This window comes from Peromyscus californicus, unplaced genomic scaffold (genome assembly GCF_007827085.1).
Source record: "Peromyscus californicus insignis strain IS unplaced genomic scaffold, ASM782708v3 Scaffold_16__1_contigs__length_79575227, whole genome shotgun sequence".
Classification (NCBI taxonomy): Eukaryota; Metazoa; Chordata; class Mammalia; order Rodentia; family Cricetidae; genus Peromyscus; species Peromyscus californicus.
In genome coordinates, this window is record NW_026294458.1 from 11,238,400 (window position 1) to 11,258,046 (window position 19,647).

At 45.0% G+C, this 19,647-nt stretch overlaps 1 protein-coding gene and 1 pseudogene across 1 annotated transcript in view; both read left to right on the forward strand.

Moving 5' to 3' along the window:
* The first annotated feature begins 353 nt into the window (after nt 1–353).
* The window catches only part of Osbpl11 (oxysterol binding protein like 11), a 61,012-nt gene continuing 41,718 nt past the window's right edge, over nt 354–19,647 (forward strand). The window contains exons 1-2 of the mRNA XM_052740376.1: nt 354–1,250; nt 15,877–15,945. Coding sequence (XP_052596336.1) covers nt 1,060–1,250; nt 15,877–15,945 — 260 coding nt within the window. The 5' untranslated portion in view covers nt 354–1,059. The remainder of the gene's footprint in view (nt 1,251–15,876; nt 15,946–19,647) is intronic.
* LOC128111886 (40S ribosomal protein S15a-like) lies at nt 9,565–9,962 on the forward strand (annotated as a pseudogene).

Genomic DNA, 19,647 nt, shown 5'->3' on the forward strand with positions numbered 1-19,647 from the left:
TATTTATTTATTTATTTATATATATATATATATATATATATATATATATATATATATATATATGTTCCCTTAAAGAGGCATGGAATGGGGCTCTATAAGAGAGTATAGGACCTGTTTAGCAAGGCCATTTCATTCATTTCATTCCCCGTTTCTCCCTCCTTCCCTGTGGCTCCTCCCCAGTAGCCCCGTCCTCCAGCTCCTCCTCTCCTTAAGGGCTCGCTGTCACCGCCTCCTTTCGGGCTCCGCTGCCCCAATCAAAGATGGCGTCGGTGCTTCAGCCCCAGCGGAAATGAGCTCACACGACACCGGAAAGGAAGGCGGGGAGAGCCAGCAGGCGGGTGGGTGACCGGCTGTGGGTGGGGCGGCGGCCGGCCGGGGCCCTGGCTTTTACGTTTGGGGCTGGGGTGGCTCCAGGGACCGGTCCGCTCCGGTGAACTCGGCCGGGCATCAGGGCCAGGGCCGTCGGAGGAGGCGGCCGCGAACCTCTCGCCTCCGGCCCAAGCTGAAGCGGCCTCGGAGCCCGCGTCCCGCCCGGCGGCGCCTGCCCGACCCTCCGCGGGCTGCGCGCGACCGTCCCGGCTCAGTTTGGGGCTGCGGCGGGAACCGCCGAACTGGCTGGACGGGCCCTTCCTTCTGAGGACCCGGCCGAGGAGAAGAGGCAGCGCGGCCGGCCCGCCCCCGAGGTCAGGCCGCGGGCTCCGGGGCTCCCCGGCCGTGGTCCCCCGTCCTTGCCCCCGCGTTCCCGGCCGGAGGATCCGCGACCTCGCCCGCGCCGCCCGGCTGCTCCTCGGAGTGTGGCACCGAGCCCTCTGGCGGGGTGACTTGTCCTCCTTGTTCTTGCTCCCGGAGAGGCGTCTAGCTGAAGGGTACCTGGGTGTGCTCTTTAAAAGTTTGAACCGAAGTGGAAATGCGTGTCCTCGTTTTCTGGACCACTGACGGTTTCCTCCACTCTAGCCGCCGTCCGAGATCACGTCCAGAGTAAAAAAAAGCAAGAGAGGAAGGGGGAAAAGTACCTACAAAATCCCTCTGCCGTTGGTCGCTGCCGCCCGAGGAGGGCAGATGAACTTTGGAGTTAAGATGCAGGGAGGTGAGCCGGCCTCGGTCCTGAAAGTCTCGGAGAGTGAGGGGAAGCTGGAGGGCCTGGCCACAGCGGTGACCCCGAGCAAGAACAGCAACAGCAGCTGTGGGGGTGCAGTCAGCAGCAGCAGCAACAGCAGCCGCGGCGGCAGTGCGAAAGGCTGGCAGTACAGGTATGGCCCTCCGAAGGGGTGTTCTGGGGTGCACGGGAGGGTTTGGGGGTCTGCGTGTTGCAGTTGGAAGGCCGCTTCCGAAGCAGCTGATAATCTTTCTTGGAGCCAGACCTGCTTCCATGAACAGGCTTCACTTCATTCAGAAATACATTCAACAGGTATTTGTTGAGGCCTTTTGAGGAATTCGGAAATGTCCCCCAGAATTTCCTCTATTGCCCGAGGCTTTTGTTCGTCCTCTGAGTTATTTCTGTACTTGCTTCTGGTTTTGCCTCTGTTGTAATTTGTTTACTAGTAAGCCTGAATGGCTGGTAGAGCAGAAACTGTTGGACTCAGCACTTTTAGCGGCTCGCACATGCTGGGTGCTCAAAGTTCTGGAGTGATAGGAGTAAGCAGAGTATCTTACCCTTTGGGTGCTTGTGACTTAGAAAGGGGGAGAGGGGTAAATACTTAGGATTCAAGAGACAACATAGACAATTTTCATTAATATGAATGAACAATTTAAGGAACAAGAGTTCCCGGAGAAGCAGCAAAAGCTTCATTTTTGTGTTTTGTATACGTGAAGTGTAGGGAGAGATTACTGTCCATAATTCTAAGAATGAACAAAACCCGGGCGTCCTGTGATGTTGGAACTACGGTGATGAATACTTAAATTTTGGTTAACTGTGTGTTTAATGCTAGGTTTTGTTTTTGTTTTTTGATTGTTTTAAACGCTTTGCACTTGTGAAACTTGGAAGGGGTTAGAACTAACATTTTGTGAAAGATACATATTTGTCATCAGTACTATTATGTGAAGTGTGCATGTATTACAGTATGAAAATATGGGCTGCGTGTGGTGGCACTCTTTTAATCCCACCACACAGGAGGCTGAGGCAGGAGAATATCTGTGAGTTCCAGGCCAGCCTGATCTACATGGTGAGTTCTAGGACAGCCAGGACTACATAGAGAGCCCTGTATTAAACCACTCCCCTCCCCCCACCAAAACCAAACCAGAATAAAGCACCTAATATGCAAATATATGTGTATGTGAAATATGCGTGGCATGAATTTACAGAGGTGAGTAGAGCAGGTAACTTTTTAATTGGCAAATGGGGATTGAACTAAAGTCAGTATGATATTCTCTCCCTCTTTGTGATTTTCTTCATTTTATTTTTTATGTACGAGTGTTTGCCTACATGTGTGTATGTATGTTTACATATGTATGCTTTGGTTGTCAGGCCAAAAGAGGGCATTAAATCCTCTGCAACTGGAGTTATAGACAGTTGTGAGCTGCCACATGGGAGCTGGGCACCAAACCCAGGTCCTCCAGAAGAGCAGCCAGTGTTCTTAACTCCTGAGCCATCTCTCCAGCCCTTTCCCTTTGTGACTTAAGATGAACCATTAAGCCAGGTGGTGGTGGCGCACACCTTTGATCCCAGCACTCGGGAGGCAGAGCCAGGTGGATCTCCGTGAGTTCGAGGCCAGCCTGGGCTACAGATTGAGTTCCAGGAAAGGCGCAAAGCTACACAGAGAAACCCTGTCTCAAAAAAAAAAAAAAAAAAACCATTAGAAAATCTTTTTATGGGGATATTTTGATTTCATTAAAGGGAGTAAAGTACAAGATGCCCAGCCGCCAGTCTTCTGATGGTCTCAATTCTGAAAACCACTCTGAATTAAAATGGGAAATTCACTAGACTAGAGTAAGTACTCGGTGCTCAACACGTGTGCTCTCCTCTTCTTGCCTTCTTCTCCCAGGCTCCGAGTCTAAAGACATTTAAAACAAAACAATGACAGTTATAAAAAGTGGCCTAACCCTTTGCTCTGGAGAGCGATTTACACTTACTAAGCAACCTGAGTCATGTGCTCTGTCCTTACCAAGGCACAGTGGGTATGTTTCCATCTGCATCCCGCCCGAGTTCCCTGTATGCATACATGCTTTTAGAATACTGTCTTGACCCCTTTCTTGCTAAAGCCAGCTCTTTATCCCTGGCCACAGCTGCACCCTCGCCCCATTTTCTTGACTTCCTGACAGTACTTTCTCTCGTTTGCCCTTCGTGCCTCGTTCCTGTCCAGTTGCATCGGTTGGCTTTTCCTTGCCCTTTTCCAGGCTGGTCTTATGCTCTTGGGCTATGGACTCTTATCTCTTTCTCCTTTCTGACCTCAGCTAATGGAGTCTGAGTCAGGAAATCTTTCAGAACTCTAGAGCCACGTATCCAGCTGCCTATCTGAGCATTACAAATCTCATCAGTCGCTTTGATCTTTACAATAATTTGATGCTATCTCCATTTTGAAAATGTACATTGTTGGGTACACAGTGTGTGTGTGTGTGTGTGTGTGTGTGTGTGTGTGTGTGTATGTGTTTTTTGAGATAGGCTCTCATGTAGCCTAGGCTTGCCCTGAGTTTGCTATGTAGCTGAGGATGACACTGAACTTCTGATCTTCCTGTGTTGGGATTATAGGCACGCTTAAGATGTGAATTAGCATTCTAAAATGTTAATTACTATCATATTTAAAACATTTTGTTAACTTTAAAAAAAGTAGAAGGATTACATTTGTGAAATACTTGCCTTAACATGCTTGTCCCAACCACCCAGTTTCCCTCCCCAGAGAAACTATTTTTACTGATTTCTTTTTTCTTTATTTCTTTTTCTTTTTTTTTTTTTTTTTTGGTTTTCCGAGACAGGGTTTCTCTGTGTAGCTTTGCGCCTTTCCTGGAACTCACTTGGTAGTCCAGGCTGGCCTCGAACTCACAGAGATCCGCCTGGCTCTGCCTCCCGAGTGCTGGGATTAAAGGCGTGCACCATTTTCTTTTGTTTTTTGAGATGGGGTTTCTGTGTGTAGTCCTGGCTGTCTTAGGATTCACTCTGTACACCAGACTAGCCTCAAACTCTCAGCAATCTGCCTCTTGTCTCCCAAGTGCTGTGGTTTTCCTTCCTCCCTCCCTCCCTCCCTCCCTCCCTCCTCTCTCTCTCTCTCTCTCTCTCTCTCTCTCTCTCTCTCTCTCTCACCTATGTATGTGTTCATGTCTTTGTACTTTGTAAGCATGTTCTCATGTGTGTGCAGGTATGCATGCCTGTGAGCACATGGAGCCCAGAATAGGGCATTGGGTCCCTCAGAGCTGGAGTTCCGGATATTTGTGGAACATCTGGCTTGTTAAGTGGATGTTGGGTTTGAACTGCAGTCCTCACGATTATGCAACAATCAGTTTTAGCCTCTTACCCATTTCTAGTTCCGGCCCCTTACCACCACCACCTGGTCTTATTTGAGACAGGGTCTTACTGTGTAACCCTGGCTGACCTGAACTTGTTTAGGTAGACCAAGCTGGTCTCAAACTCACAGAGATCCCTGCTTCTGCCTCTCCAGTGCTGGGACAAAAGGAGTACAGCCATGCCTGGCCCTGCAGCCCTTTTTCTGGTTTCTTACCATAGTGCCAGATAAAGCTGTATTATTTCTTTATGTAGTAAGTGCTTATTTATATTCAATATGTTTTAGGATTTTTTTTAAATTTTATTTTTTATTTTTCGAGACAGGGTTTCTCTGTGTGGCTTTGTGCCTTTCCTGGAACTCACTCTGTAGCCCAGGCTGGCCTCGAACTCATGGAGATCCACCTGGCTCTGCCTCCCGAGTGCTGGGATTAAAAGTATGCGCCACCACCGCCCGGCTTAGGATTTTATTTATTTATTTTTAGCAGTATAGGGAGTCAAACCTAGAAACTTGTAAGCGTATAGGCCTTTTAGTTCTATATAGTTAAAATTTTTAAAATGTCTTATATTTATGTACTTGACGGTGTGTGTGTAGGTATGCATGTGTGGCAGTATGCATGCGGAGGCTAGAGCATGGCCCTCGGGTCAGTTCTCTCCTTCCACTATGGGTTCCAAGGATTGAAGTCAGTTCATTAGTTTTGACAGCAAGTGCCGTTCTCCACTGAGCCATCTCACTGGCCCCTGAGTGCACTTGGTATGACAGAGAGACAACTCTTGTGTGTGTGGTGGATGCGTGTGGACACCAGGGGTCGTCAGCCTCTTTCTTGTTTCCCACCTTATTTTTATTCTAAGAATTTGAAAATGTATCATTCTCTGTGTGTATGATGTGTGTGAGTGTTTGTGTGCCGCGGTGTCCGTGTGAAGGTCAGAAGTAGCCTGTGGAAGTCGATGCTGTCCCTCTGCTCTAGGTTGCAGAGATGGAACCAGGGTTGCCAGGCTTCTGTGGGAAGTGCATGTACCTGCCGAGCTTGCTCACCAGCCTTCTCCCCTTACTTTGTGAGGCAGGGGCTCTCACTGAATCCAGAGATCTGCTTTTCTCTGCCTGCCCAATGCTGGAATTACAGCTGCACACTGCTGTGCCCAGTTTCTGCGTGGGTGCTGGGATCTGAGATCACTTATTTATTTATTTATTTATTTATTTATTTATTTATTTATTTATTTATTTATTTATTTAAAAGATTTATTTGTTTATTACGCATACAGTGTTCTGTCTGTGAGCCAGAAGAGGGCACCAGATCTCATTACAGATGGTTGTGAGCCACCATGTGGTTGCTGGGTATTGAACTCAGGACCTTTGGAAGAGCAGCCAGTACTCTTAACTGCTGAGCCATCTCTCCAGCTCCCGAGATCATTTTATTTTGAGACAAGTTTTCACTAAATTGATCATCAGGCTGGCCTTGAACTCACGGTAGTTCAGGTTGTTGAACTTCTGTCTCAGCATCCCAAATTAGTGGGATTACAAGGTGTGTGCCACCATGTTGTGGCTATAATTCCTACTTTCTGTGTAGCAACCCTGACTGTCCTAGAACTCACTCTATAGATCAGGCCACCCTCAAGATCTGCCTGCCTCTGCCTCCCGAGTGCTGGGTTTAAAGGCGTGTGCCCCCACCACCCAGCAGTTCTTACTCATATTTTTTTTAATATGTAATTTTTTTAATGACTTGTTTTGAAATGTAGGTAAGCTGGCTTGGTGGTGCACACCTTTAATCTCGGCACTCAGGAGCCAGAAACAGGTGGATCTCTGAGTTTAAAGCCAGCCTGGTCTACATGGTAAATTCCAGGACAGCCAGGACCCCATAGTGAGACCCTGTCTTAAAACAAAACAAGGTGGAGGTGGGGGTGGTGCACACCTTTAATCTCAGCATTTGGGAGGCAGAGGCAGGTGGATCTCTGTAAATTCAATTACAGCCTCGTCTACAGAGCGAGTTCCAGGACAGCCAAGGCAACACAGAGAAACCCTGTCTTGAAAAAAAAAAAAAAAAGTGTAGTAAGCTTTCTTGTCGGACTACCTATGAACCACTAGCCCACAAATAATGACCCAGAGACTTATTAATTATGAAAGCTTGGCCTTAGCCTAGGCTTTTCCCACTGCTCTTACAACTTAAATTAACCTACTTTTACCAAACTATGTTCTGCCACGAGGCTCAGTTACCTCTTCTTAGTATGGCACCTCTAACTTCCTGCAAGTCTGCTGGTGAAATTGCGCTCCTGGATACTTTGTCCCAGTTTCTCCCCGCCCGCACCCCCCCAAGTCCCGCCTGTACCTCCTGCCTAGTTATTGGCCATTGAGCTTTTTATTACACCAATCACAGCAATACATCTTCACACAATGTACAAATATCCCACAACAAAGAAATGCAGGTGAGACAAGTGTGTTATTAAAATTACTCCCAAGTTCAGTGACTCCGTTTACTAAAGTAATACCTTTGTATCTTTGAGGGAGGTAGCAAGGGGGCCAGGTCTCCTTGTTGCTTAGGCTGGCCCAGAACCCCAGAACTTCCTGCCTCATCCTTCCAAGTTGATTAAAGACATGCTACCACCCCCCACCCCCACCCCCCAGCTACAACAGCAGCATTAGTTATTTCACAGTGTGTGGGTTGGTGTTTTCAGCTAGTTGTGTCCTGTCTCTGTGTTCTTCATGAAGTCATGGTCACCTAGAGGCTTGAATTCGGATAGGAAGGGTCTGCTTCTTACCTCTCCCTTGGACCCACGGCATAATTAAGTTCCTTTTGCCTTATTGGACAAGGATCTCAGGTCCTCATGACTGGTGGTCGGAGACCTAGCTAGTTCCTGGCCATGTGGACCTTTCCACAGAATATCCTATAGCTGGGCAGTGTATTTCATCAGAGGCAAGAATGGAGAGCCTGAACTCTAGCCAGACTTACAGATCTCAGTCTGGATTATCCGGTACGTGCCAGAAAATGTCTACCATAATTAGTAATGTAATGGAGTCTGGATGATCATCTAATGTTGAGGCTTTTTTTTTTTTTTTTTTTTTTTGGTGTGATCAAACAAATTTGACTTGATTGTTAGGGAATAGAGGAGTTAGGTGCCAGGAAATGAGCCACAGTGACCTGGACACAAAACAGTAAGAGTGAAAGAATTGGATGAGGGTAGGAAACATGTAGGAATTGTAATGAGGAGAGGAAATACAAATTGACCCCAGTCATCACCCGTAGTTCAGATTCTGAAAATCTAGAGAAAAAAATGAATTTGAGGCAATCAGATTATTCATTTGGCTTTAGATGTGTCCAGCTCAATATGCCCGAGTATTTACAGATCTTGTTCGTATTCAGCTAGCTTCAGAATGAAGGGATGAGAAATATAGGTAATTATCTTTCTGGGATTCAGCATGTTTTCACTCGCCACAGTTAATCCTCACAGTTCTCGGAGCATTGTCTCTGTTTTATAGTGGAAGAAAATGGAAGTTGAAGTGAGTTTGCCAGGATCCCTTAGCTAGTAATTGGAAGAATTTGTATTTCTAGGTAGTTATTGCAGAGAGGTATTAAAAGAAGATAGGCTGTAAATGAGTGGATACTCACTGATAATAACTAGTGTAATACATGGTTTGTCTCGTGTTTTCTAGGGTCCTAACTCATAACAAATGTCTCTGAGCCTCTTCAGCGTGTGAGCCCCTCTGTTACTCAGTTCCCGTTTATGTGCATATCCAGGAGAGTGGGACTCGGGAGCTCCTGGGCTTCCGTGTCAGCGGGAGTCCCAGACTGTCTCATGATGGCCTTAAGAACAAGGTGGTTGAATTTATTCCATCAGCCTTAAATTATCTTCCTGTTAGGGTCATTTATATTCACATATGGATTTTACTTACCATTTGTAGGGAGGATAGATTTCTTAACTGGATTCTTCCTTTTCACAGTGAATGCTAACAGTTCATAAATGAGTTTTCCCTTTATTTTTTTTCCTCTGTGTCAGCTTGAAGGGAAGTTTACAGAGCCGTAACTGCACGTCTGTTTATTGAAGTGGACAGAAAGAAAGAGCCAGAGCCAGGGCACGGATGGTAGGGGCTGCCTTTTCAAAAATTTAGACATGAAAACATTTTTAATTTAGGCTGTCCACCAGCTAACCACGATTAACTAACAGGCAGATCCCTTTTCCAAACTTTCGGGAGATGGCGGAAGTCTTGGCATGTCTCTGTCTTCCAGGCCATTAGATAGCCTAGACCACGACTGTGGGACAAAGGGAGGTCGTACCCCTGCTCACAGACGTGCCTTGGACGACAGATCGTGCCTGTCATTTGTCGTATCTCTGCTGTTGTGATGAAATAAAGTCTTGCTTTGGCAGAGTCAGTAGTGCTGCTCGCTGCTTTTGACCAGATGTATGTTCGAGCAAGGCTTGAGGCCTGCCCTTTAACACAGTCTGTCTGTCCTGCGTGTAGGCCTCACTTGCCCTCTGTGTGGCCCAGTGGGGTTGGACTGAAGATCTGCGTGCTGCTGTTGCTGTGACAATTGAAGTCTGTCATTTCCCACTCAGGGGTCTTTGGCTACTCTCTATAAAATTGTAGCATGCTAATTTGCTAGCTTGTGGGTAGGGTGACCTTGGACCCTCTATAGTTTCTAGTAAAATATCTATTGGAGAATAATACAATAATAAAAATGATTAGTTTTGGTGCTAGAATCAAACCAATGGTCTTGAGCTTGCTGGGTAAGTTCTCTACCACTGAGCTATGTCCTGAGCCCAATTAGTAGTTAAATATACATAGTTATACATATTATAATATGTATAATAAATCTTTCACAAGATTTTGCCGTTAACTCCTTCTGAGTTTCACGCACATTCCACAATACAAACAGCTCCTGAGCTAAAAGGAACTAGAATTAAACACACAGGCTGTTAGCCCAAACTTAAGAATTCCTCCCTGTGATTTCAGTACCATGGCATGCCCTGGTTTCATTCATTCTTAAAATTATGGATTGTAAGTTTCTCCTATGCTTTATCAGAAACCAAAGTAAGTCTTTCATTGCTTCTCCAGGAATGCCAGCTCTTTCAGTTTTTTTCATTCATAAAGGTTTCCTCATTAAAACAGCATTTAACTCTTTCCACCATCTTTCTGCTCCAGCACCATGGTGCACATGAATGTCCTGGCTGATGCTCTCGAGCATCAATAATGCTGAGAAGAGAGGCAAAAGCCAGGTCCTCATCAGACCCTGCTCCAAAGTCATCGTTAGGTTCCTAACTGTGATGATGAAGCATGGTTACATTGGTGAGTTTGAAATCATTGACGACCACAGAGCTGGGAAAATCGTCGTGAACCTCACAGGCAGGTTGAACAAGTGTTGGGTGATAAACTTATCCTAGATTTGATGTGCAACTCAGAGACCTAGAAAAATGCCAGAACAGTCTGCTCCTATCCCATCAGTTTGGTTTCATTGTACTGACAACCTCAGCTGGCATCATGGACCATGAAGAAGAAAGATGAAAACACACAGGAGGAGAAATCCTGGGATTCTTTTTCTAGAGATGTAAAACACATTAATAAAAAGCCTCCATGGATTGTGGAAAAAACAAACGAAACAAAAAAAACCCCAACATTTAAGAGGTCTGATCACCTCGAACTGAACTGTCTCTCTGCTCAGGTCTGCGTGTGGGAGGCTCTGTACTTGCTTTATCAATCTAATCGAAACTCCGGTCTCTGATAGCACTGAACCTTGCTGGCCTCACACTCATCTGGAAATACCCGTAGACCTCTGTCCTCTGTCCTCTGCTCCTCTTCTCTGTTGCTGATAACTCATTCTTTTTGCCCTTGAACTTTTCCTTAGAGTTCTCTCTCAGACCCTGTCCATGTCTTATCCTTTATGTGTCTTGGGTAATCCCATTTACAACATGTCTTAAGATATGCTGTATGCACAGAGGCCAAGTCTCTATCCATATCAGCCATGCTGCCTTACCAGATACCTTGCCCTGTGCACCTTGCAGGTCCTTAAGGCTTTTGTGTAAATCACCAGCAAATGCAGAGACCCCTGCATTGAGGTGTCTAGGTATTGCTGCTGGAATCCAGCTGTGGCCTTTGTCTCTTCTCTCTCACTGTTTTGTCCCTCATTTCATATTTCATCCCTAATCAGTCACCAGGTCCTATCACCCCAGCCCCTGTTACCATAGAGTCCTGTACTTTGTTTAATGACATATCCTTTTTAGACAAGTATCACATGTATTCTCTCATTTGTGGTTCCTAGATTGCATAGAGATACATAAAATTATGCATGTGAATGTCATGTGAAAGTAGATAAAAACTGTCTATTGGGACAAAGGGTGGTGGGGGTGGGAAAGGGAGGGGTGTGATCAACCTATAATGTATACTTGTATGAGAACTTCGAAAGTGAAGGAAGAGCCAGCAGTGGCGGCACATGCCTTTAATCCTAGCACCTGGGAAGCAGGGGCTGGCGGCTGAGTTCCAGGACAGCCAGAGCTACACCAGAAGCCCTGTCTCAAAAAACCAGAAAAAAAGCCCCCAAAACATGTTTGCTAGGCAGTGGTGGCGCAAACCTTTAATCCCAGCACTCGGGAGGCAGAGACAGGTGGATCTCTGTGAGTTCAAGTTCAGCCTGGTCTACAGAGTGAGTTTCAGGACAGCCAGGGGATCCACAGAGAAGCCCTGTCTCAAGAAAGAAATCACAAAAAACAAACAAACAAAATGAAGGAAAAGGAAAGTCTTTTAAAAATCTGGACGGCCGCTGACACACTCCTGTTGTTACTGCGTTCTGGCGTCAGAGAGCCTTGCTACTGTGTGTTGTCTGTGTATGCAGATGTGTTCTCCTGGGTTAGTTACAATTTTCAGATGGAAAATAGTGCCTTTTAAATATCTCTTACTTTTCAGTGGGGTTTTAGAGTACTTTGTGTCTAGTAAGAATCGGTTATTCTTTTTTTATTGGCCGGGGGCGGGGTGTGTGTGTGAGGGGGCATTTAAGACAGGATTTCTCTGTGTATCCCTGGCTATCCTGGAATTGGCTCTGTAGACCAGGCTGGCCTCAAACTCAGATATCCACCTCTCTGTCTCCTGAGTCACATTTTATATCTCTTAAGTCTGAAAGGTTAACATTTACTGTGTTAGTCAGGCATGGAGCCTAGCACCCATGACCCTAGCCCTCAGGGAGTTGAAACAGGAGGGATCACACTTTCAAGGGTAGCCTAGGCTACATAGCAAGACTGTCTCAACAAGACTGTCTCAAAACAAAACAAACAAAAAAGTGTGTAGTAGTAATGGAGATTCAGAACTGAAACAGTTGTCTAGGAGGGAGGGTCAGACTAATTAACCACTTGGCAGTTCAGTTAAGCAGCTCTTCAAAAATTTATAAACTTTATTATAAAAAACCTTGCAAATAAATAGAAACATCACACAGTAATGAGACCCAGAGTCTCTCTACAATTCAACTTCTGTACAGTTTGAATAGGCTGGGAATGTAAGCCATGGAACTTCACATTAAATTTTACTTTTTTGTTTGTTTGTTTTGTTTTGTTTTTTTTGTTTTTTAAGACAAGGTTTCTCTGTGTAGCTTTGGAGCCTGTTGTGAAGCTCACTCTATAGACAGGCTGGCCTCAAACTCAGAGATCTGCCTGCCTCTGCCTCCCGAGTGCTGGGATTAAAGACATTCGCCACCACCACCTGGCTCCTATATTTTTAATATAGAATATATTTTATGCATTTATCTACCATAAAAAAAAAGCCCATGGCAGTTTTAGAACTAGAAAAACAATTAACTTTGTGTCCTCTTTCTTTCTTTTTTTTTTTTTAATTTTTTTATTTTTCGAGACAGGGTTTCTCTGTGTAGGTTTGGAGCCTGTCCTAGAACTCTCTCTGTAGCCCAGGCTGGCCTGGAACTCACAGAGATCCGCCTGCCTCTGCCTCCTGAGTGCTGGGATTAAAGGTGTGCGCCACCACCGCCCGGCATGTGTCTTCTTTCATGACCCTTGCCCATTACCTGCATTCATTCCTTCTTTATATACTTATATTTAGCCTTTCTTCTGTTTTTTCCTTGTTATTCTGTACCTACATGGACATTTTATATATATACTATTTTAATATTAAAGTTTTAATATTTTAAAATATTTTATTTGATTTTGAATATGTATGGGGGTATGTGCACATGCATGCTGGTGTCTGAGAAGGCCAGAAGCATTGGATCCCCCTGGACTAGAGTTAACAGCAATTGTGGACCACAGTTGCTGCTGGGTGCTGGGAACAGAACTCAGAACCTCTGGGAGAGCAGTGTGTGCTCTTATCCATCAAGCCATCTCTCCAGCCCCTTCACCACCTGTTTTCATAGACAGCTTCCAGGACCAATTCTAAGGAAATGGTACATTGAAGAGATCAGAAATATACCAGTCTGTTAAGCGGTGGGGTTACTCCAGCCCTGAAGATAATTTCTTTGTAGTTTAGTTTACAGGATCTTGTTTTTAATCACCTGGTTCGTAGGACATGAAATAGTATGATAAAATCAGGTGTGTAGTGTTTTCCTCAATTAGCAACCAGATTGTCTCAGCATTAAAGGTTTGTTAAGTAGATACACAAATGTATTCATCTCGAATGAGAGTGGACCGTGAGCGCTGGAGGACTACACACCTGGTCCCAGGCTTTCAGCAGAAATCTCGTCAGAGATGCTTGAGGGCAGCAAGCTTCAGGTTGGAGTTTTCAGATTTTGGTGTATGTGTGTGGCTTTACCGGTGACATCCCTTAATCCCTTTGGATTTGGGATTTTGGAATTAGGGGATGCTAGCTTGTATAAGGAGATGGAGAAGAAAAAAGTGAACAAAAAGATGCTCTGGTCCAGCACAGAGTTGTGCTGCCTGCCTGTCATCCCAGCACTTGGGAGGCAGAGGCAAGGGAGTCAGGAGTCTAAGGTCATTCTTGACTTGACTGCAGAGTGACTTAGAAAGCAGTCCCATGGCATCTTCTGATGGCCACCAGATGGCACAGTTGTTCCACATCAACAGTCTGTGTTAACTAGTTCTTGGGGTCAGAAAGCGGGGCGCAGTCAAAGAGTGGCCTTGCAACTGTCCATTTCAGAGAATAGGACCTGCTCCAGTTGCTTCTACATAATCAAGCCGTAGTCTACACTTAACTTATTTGAGCCTGGTTCTTCTCTGTTGCTGTTTTGAGACAGAGTCTCTTGTTATGTAGCCCAGTTTGGCCTTGAACTCATGTTCCTGCCTTAACCTCTCAAGGGCTAGGATTTCTGGCCATTTGCCACATGCAAGCTTGAATCTGGTTCTTTGGGGTTCTTTATGCTGTTACCAAATAAATCACTGCCAGCTTCCTTCGTGTAATTTTTATGAGAAAGTTAACCTTTTTTGAGACAGTGCTTCATTTATCTCTGGCCTCTTAGCTGGTGATGGCTTTGAACTCCTGATTCTTTTGCCTCCCGAGTACAGGGATCACAGGTGTATGCCACTACACCTGGTTTAAAAGTTAACTTATGGGAGGCCTGCCCCTTTCTGAACGGAGTAGTGGGTGGAGGGTAGACGGAAGGTGGAGGAGGAACAGGAGGATAAGAGGGAGGGGAAACTGGTTTAATAAAGAACAAAACAAAAGTTCAATCTTTATATATGTATTCCCCAGTAAAGTATTAATAACATTAGAACACAGCTTACTGTATTGTAACTTACGAAGAACCACTTTGGATTATTTTTGTAGATAATACTACTGAAATTCTATATTTTAAATGTTTATTGTTAGCTATTAAATGATTGCTACAAGCCGGGCGGTGGTGGTGCACCGCCTTTAATCCCAGAACTTGGGAGGCAGAGCCAGGCAGATCTCTGTGAGTTCGAGGCCAGCCTGGACTACCAAGTGAGTCCCAGGAAAGATGCAAAGCTACACAGAGAAACCCTGTCTTGAAAAACCAAAAAAAAAAAAACAAAACAAAAAAAAAATGATTGCTACAGTAACTTGCAAATGAGGAATACCATTAGTTAAAAAAAAAAGGAAAAAGTAGTGACTGAATAAAGGGAATGAATATGATATAATTTTTAATTGCTTGATTAAATTAATTTTTGGTGTGTGTGTGTGCAGGTGTTCTCATGAGGGTGTGTGAAGGCCAAACATTGGTGTTAGGTCACTTCCTCTATTGCACTAACTTTTTTCTATAATTTGGTTTTTACATTTATTTAGTGTGTGCGTGCATATACAGACACAGGCATGAGTGTGTGCCGTGGCATGTGTGTGGAAGTCAGAGCACACCTTGCAGGAATGACCTCTTTCCTTCTACAGTGCAGGTTCCCATCTGGAACTCTTATCATCACATTTGTTGGCCAATGTCTTTCCCTGCTGAGCCGGATCGTCGCCCTTTACCTCATTTTCTGGGACCTGGTGCTAGACTGGCCGGCCAGTGAGGCCCCAGGACCTTTCCATTTCTTCCCAGCACTGGGATCGTAGGCATGTGCAGTCACCATGCAGCTTTTACGTGGGGGCTGGGGATCTGAACTCAGGTCCTCACACTTGCACAGGGAGTACTTCACCCACTGAGCGTCTCGTCAGCCCCTCTCTGATAGCTTTAGCACACCTATGTTTTTCTAAAGGGCAGTCAGTGTACATAAGATTTGAGGGAAGTTTCTCCCCATAATCCACGTGCAGATAGTCCTAGAAGTCCAGTTCTTGTAGGCCATGCTCAGCTACCGTGCTTTTATGACGTGCCCCCAGGTGGGGAGGACGCCTTCTACAGGCAGAGGCTTGGTGTGGAGAATCCGACCGAGTTCCCCAGATGGTGAATCATGAGATATCTCGATCCTTTGAGGAAGTAACTTGTGTTGTGTGCTACCTCAGGCTCTGTGGGTTGACAGAGAGTACAAGACTCAGGTTATGGAGCTCCAGAACTAGACAGAGAGTAAGGGCAGAACCAGTTCAGGGAGAACGGACTGGGTGTGAAGTGCCCAGAGCAGAGGAAGGGCTCTAGGAAATCATTCTGGGATGGTTGTTTTAAATATAACACTTAGAGTGGATTTCTTTTCATATTTATGCAGTTTTATAGTCACATAGTGACTATATTTGAAATATTAATAACACATGGAATATTGTACTTGTTTGGAAGAAATTCAGTAAATCAAAATTCCATAAGTAAGAAAATTGTGGAGGAGGGGATCAGGTCCCTCAGTGAGTCTATTTCTTTTTCTTCTGAAGAGTTTGACTTTTTTTTGTCTTTTGTCACAAGGTCTCTCTGTAGCCCTGGCCAGCCTATCATTCCATATGTTGACCAGACTGGCCTTGAACTCAGATTCTCCTGCCTCTGCTTTCCTGAGGGCAGAGACTAAAGGCATGCACAGCCGTGCCTGGCAAGTTTGATGAGTTAATGTCTCTGCAGCTGTTTTCAAACCTGTCCAGTAGCCTAGTGGGAGTTCTTCGCATTTTTCACTACCTTTATCCTTCTCTTTCTTTGCCACAGTGATCACATGGAAAATGTTTATGGCTATCTGATGAAGTACACCAACCTCGTCACTGGGTGGCAGTTCAGGTAAGTGACTGTCCTAGAAGAGACTGGGACTGGGGAGCTGATTGTGGTGTATGCAGACATCAGTACAAAGAGCTGGGAGCCTTTGAGAGGAGGGTCTAGCCTCTAACTCTCAGAAATGTCATTAGGAATAGAGTGCCATGTTCACTTGCCATGTGCTTTTCCTGTGTGCAGAGGGGAGGAAAATGGGCATTTGTGCTTGACTCTCAAAGCTCTGTGACCTTGGAGGGTTAACTAAGCAGCCTACAGCTACGCGGGCAGTGGGAGCAGGAAAGCTGGATCTCTCAAGTACATTGTGGACTTGACATTGCAGGCAGAGGTATTATGCTTTTACTTTTTTTTTTTTTTTTTTTTTTTTTTTTTGGTTTTTCGAGACAGGGTTTCTCTGTAGTTTTGATGCCTGTCTTGGATCTTCTCGAACTCATAGAGCTTCGCCTGGCCCTGCCTCCCAAGTGCTGGTATTAAAGGCGTGTGCCACCGCTGCCCAGCTAAGCTTTTACTTTTTAAAGTGAAATTAAATATTAAATATAGCCACCATTTTGTAGAGCTGTCATAACCAACCACCTATCTCCAGAACCTTCCTCATCCTCTCAAGCTGAAACTCTATGCCCTTTATATAATAGTGTCCCTCCATAAGTTCCCCACCTACTTTGGTCTATGGATTTTAATACTCCTTCTGTCTCGTGTCCATAGAGCATACAATATGTGACTTTTGTCACTTTTCATTTCACTCTGCATAGTTTTAAGATTCATCCGTATGAATGTAGACTTGTGTCACAACTTTAGTGGGTTCTTTTGTTGTTGTTGTTGTTATTTTTTTTTTCTGAGATGGTTTTTCTGTGTAGCCTTAGCTGTCCTTGAATTTAGAGATCCGCCTGCCTCTGCCTCCTGAGTGCTGAGATTAAAGGCATATGCCACCACCACCACCATCCAGCTCTTTGGTGTTTTTATTTTATTTTTATATTTGTATGTGTGGATGTATGCATGAGTACACCTCTGTGTGCCTGAGTGTCACAGTGAGCATGTGGAGATCAGAGTCAATTCTGTTTCTATCATGTGGTTCCTAGGGATTGAACTGAGGTCTTCAGGCCTGGCAGCACTCCCTCATCCACTGAGCCATTTTGTTGGCCCAATTTAAAAATTACATTAATTTCTGTGTGTGCGTCTGTGTGTGTATGTACACCAAATCATGTGTTTGGCAGTGAGAAGATATCTTACAGGAATCAGTTCTCTCCTTCCATCATTTGGGTCCTGGGATTTGACTAAGGGCATCACGCTGGCAGAAGTGCCTTCATTCAAAAAGCCATTTCCCTGGTCCATACCATTATTTAAAGACCAGTAATATTCTGATGTGTGTATATAAGACCTTTGTTTATTCATTCCATCTATTGATGGACATTTGGGTTGTTTCTGCCTTTGGCAATTGTAAATAATGCTGCCGTGAATGTTGTGCCAATATCTGTTCAAGTTTATGTTTTTTGTCTATGTGAGGAAGTGGAACTAATGGATGATACAGCACAGTGTGTGTTTTAAAAAAAAAAAATGAGCTGCGGCTGGGCATGGTGGCACACAACTTTAATCTCACCATTCGGGAGGCAGAGGCAGAGGCAAGTAGGTCTCTGTGAGTTAGAGGCCAGCCTAGTCTGCATAACGAGTTCCAGGACAGCCAGGCTATATATAAAGAGACCCTGTCTCAAAAAACCAAAATAAAATAAAATAAGTGAGTTCTTTCTGTGTGGCCCAGGCTGAGTCTAAGCTCTTGAGCCTTCGCATCTGGAGCAGCTAGGGCGACAGACATTGTCCTTGTGCCTGGTTGTACCCTTTCACTCTGACCAGCAAGAGGTGCGTGCACAAGGGCTCTCATTTCTCTTACCTGTCGGGGGTCCTGTTTCCACCCCTCAGTGCTAGGATTACAGGCACGCACAGAATGCAAGACTTTTTATGTGGGTGCTGGGGATTCAGACTCAGGTCCTCGGGCTTGCAAGCACATCTCCCCAGCCCTTAATTGTTCTTTAAAGTAATCAAACTAAAATTTGTAAGCAAATAATTTTGAGTCTAAGGTCTATTTTTATAGACAAATTATTTTCACAAAACCATGTAGCCTGCTGTTTCTAATCCACATGCATTTGGAGACTTCTGCTTTTCATCATGATAGGATAATACAAGTTGATGATGTTTTCTTCCTACCTTAAACAACACAAACCAGGAATAATACATGAAAGAATGATTTTCTTTGGGAAAGAATGTTTTTCAGACACTTTAAAGAATAGCAGAAACACCCATGAAAAATACAATTTTTTAAAAAGAAGCCATGGCATATGCATTTCCACCCTCCCATCATACACACAGGCGCACGCACATACACACACATCATATAAAGACAAACATTTTTAAAAAGAGAACAAAAAGCACCTTCATGTTCCATTTCTGACAGCTTTGTTGGAGGTTGTGAGACACCACACAGACACACCAACTCCTCAGTGTGGAATGGATAGATTGAAGCATGAGATGGAAACAGAGAGATTAAGAAGCTGTTGAGGAACCAGAGGCTTAGGGGACCAATCTGTGTGGTTTCCAAGCTACCATTTCCAAGCACTGCGAAAAAGAAGCATAAGGAACAAAAGCATTGTACCTGTGCTGGATATTCAAGGCAGTGGCTATTCAAGGCAGTCTCCTTCCCTCCTAGCCATTGCTACTTTACTCAAAGCAGCCTCAAGCAGGTTGGAGAAACCTAGCAAGAGTGCTCTAGAAAAATTGCTTGATGACTGGTAAGATAACTCAGTTGGCAGGCTAGCAGGATGGCTCAGGGGGTTGGTAGTTTGCATGAAAATGGCCCCCATAGGCCCGTGCTGGGTGGCACTGTTAGTTGGTGTGGGCTTGTCAGTACTGCTTCCCTAGGGGCAGGCTTTGAGGTCTCCAATGCCCAAGCCAGGTCTAGTGTGGCACTTACTTCCTGCTACCTGGGGATCAAAATGTAGAAGTCTCAGCTCCTTCTCCAGCACCATGTTTACCTGCATGCCACCATGCTTCCTACCATGGTGAGAATGGACTGAACCTCTGAACTGTAAGCCAGCCCCAGTTAAATGTTTTCCTTTATGAGAGTTGCTGTGGTCATGGTGTCTCTTCACAGCAATCAAAACTAACTAAAATGGGGTAATGACTTCCATCCCTGGCACCTACAGGATGGGAGGAGAAGACTCCTGCAGGCTGCCCTCTGACCTCCACAAGTACACCATGGCACACTCGCGCTCACAATAAATAAATACATGGTTGTAATTTTAAAAAAAAAAAAGAAAGAGGGCTCAGTTGGTAAATCACTTGCCACACAAGCTTGGGGATCTGAGTTTGATCCCCAAAACCCATATTAAAAAGCCAGGTGGCACACACTTGTAATACCATCATTGGGCAGGCTGGCCATCCATCCAAAATGGAGAGTTCCAGGACATTGTGAGACCCTATCTCATAAATAAGGTCGACAGCATTCCTGAGACATGACACTCAAGGTTTTCTCTAGCCTGCGGACATGCACACACAGTTGATTACTTGAGGTGGTCATGGTGACATGTACCTGTAATTGTAGTACTCAGGAGGGGGGTAGAGGATCAGGTGTTCAAGACTGTGCATCGCTGCTTAGGGAGATTGAGGCCAGTGAGGAGTGAGATCCTGTCTGCACTCTTCCCCACTCCCCAAGAGTGGCTCGCTCTG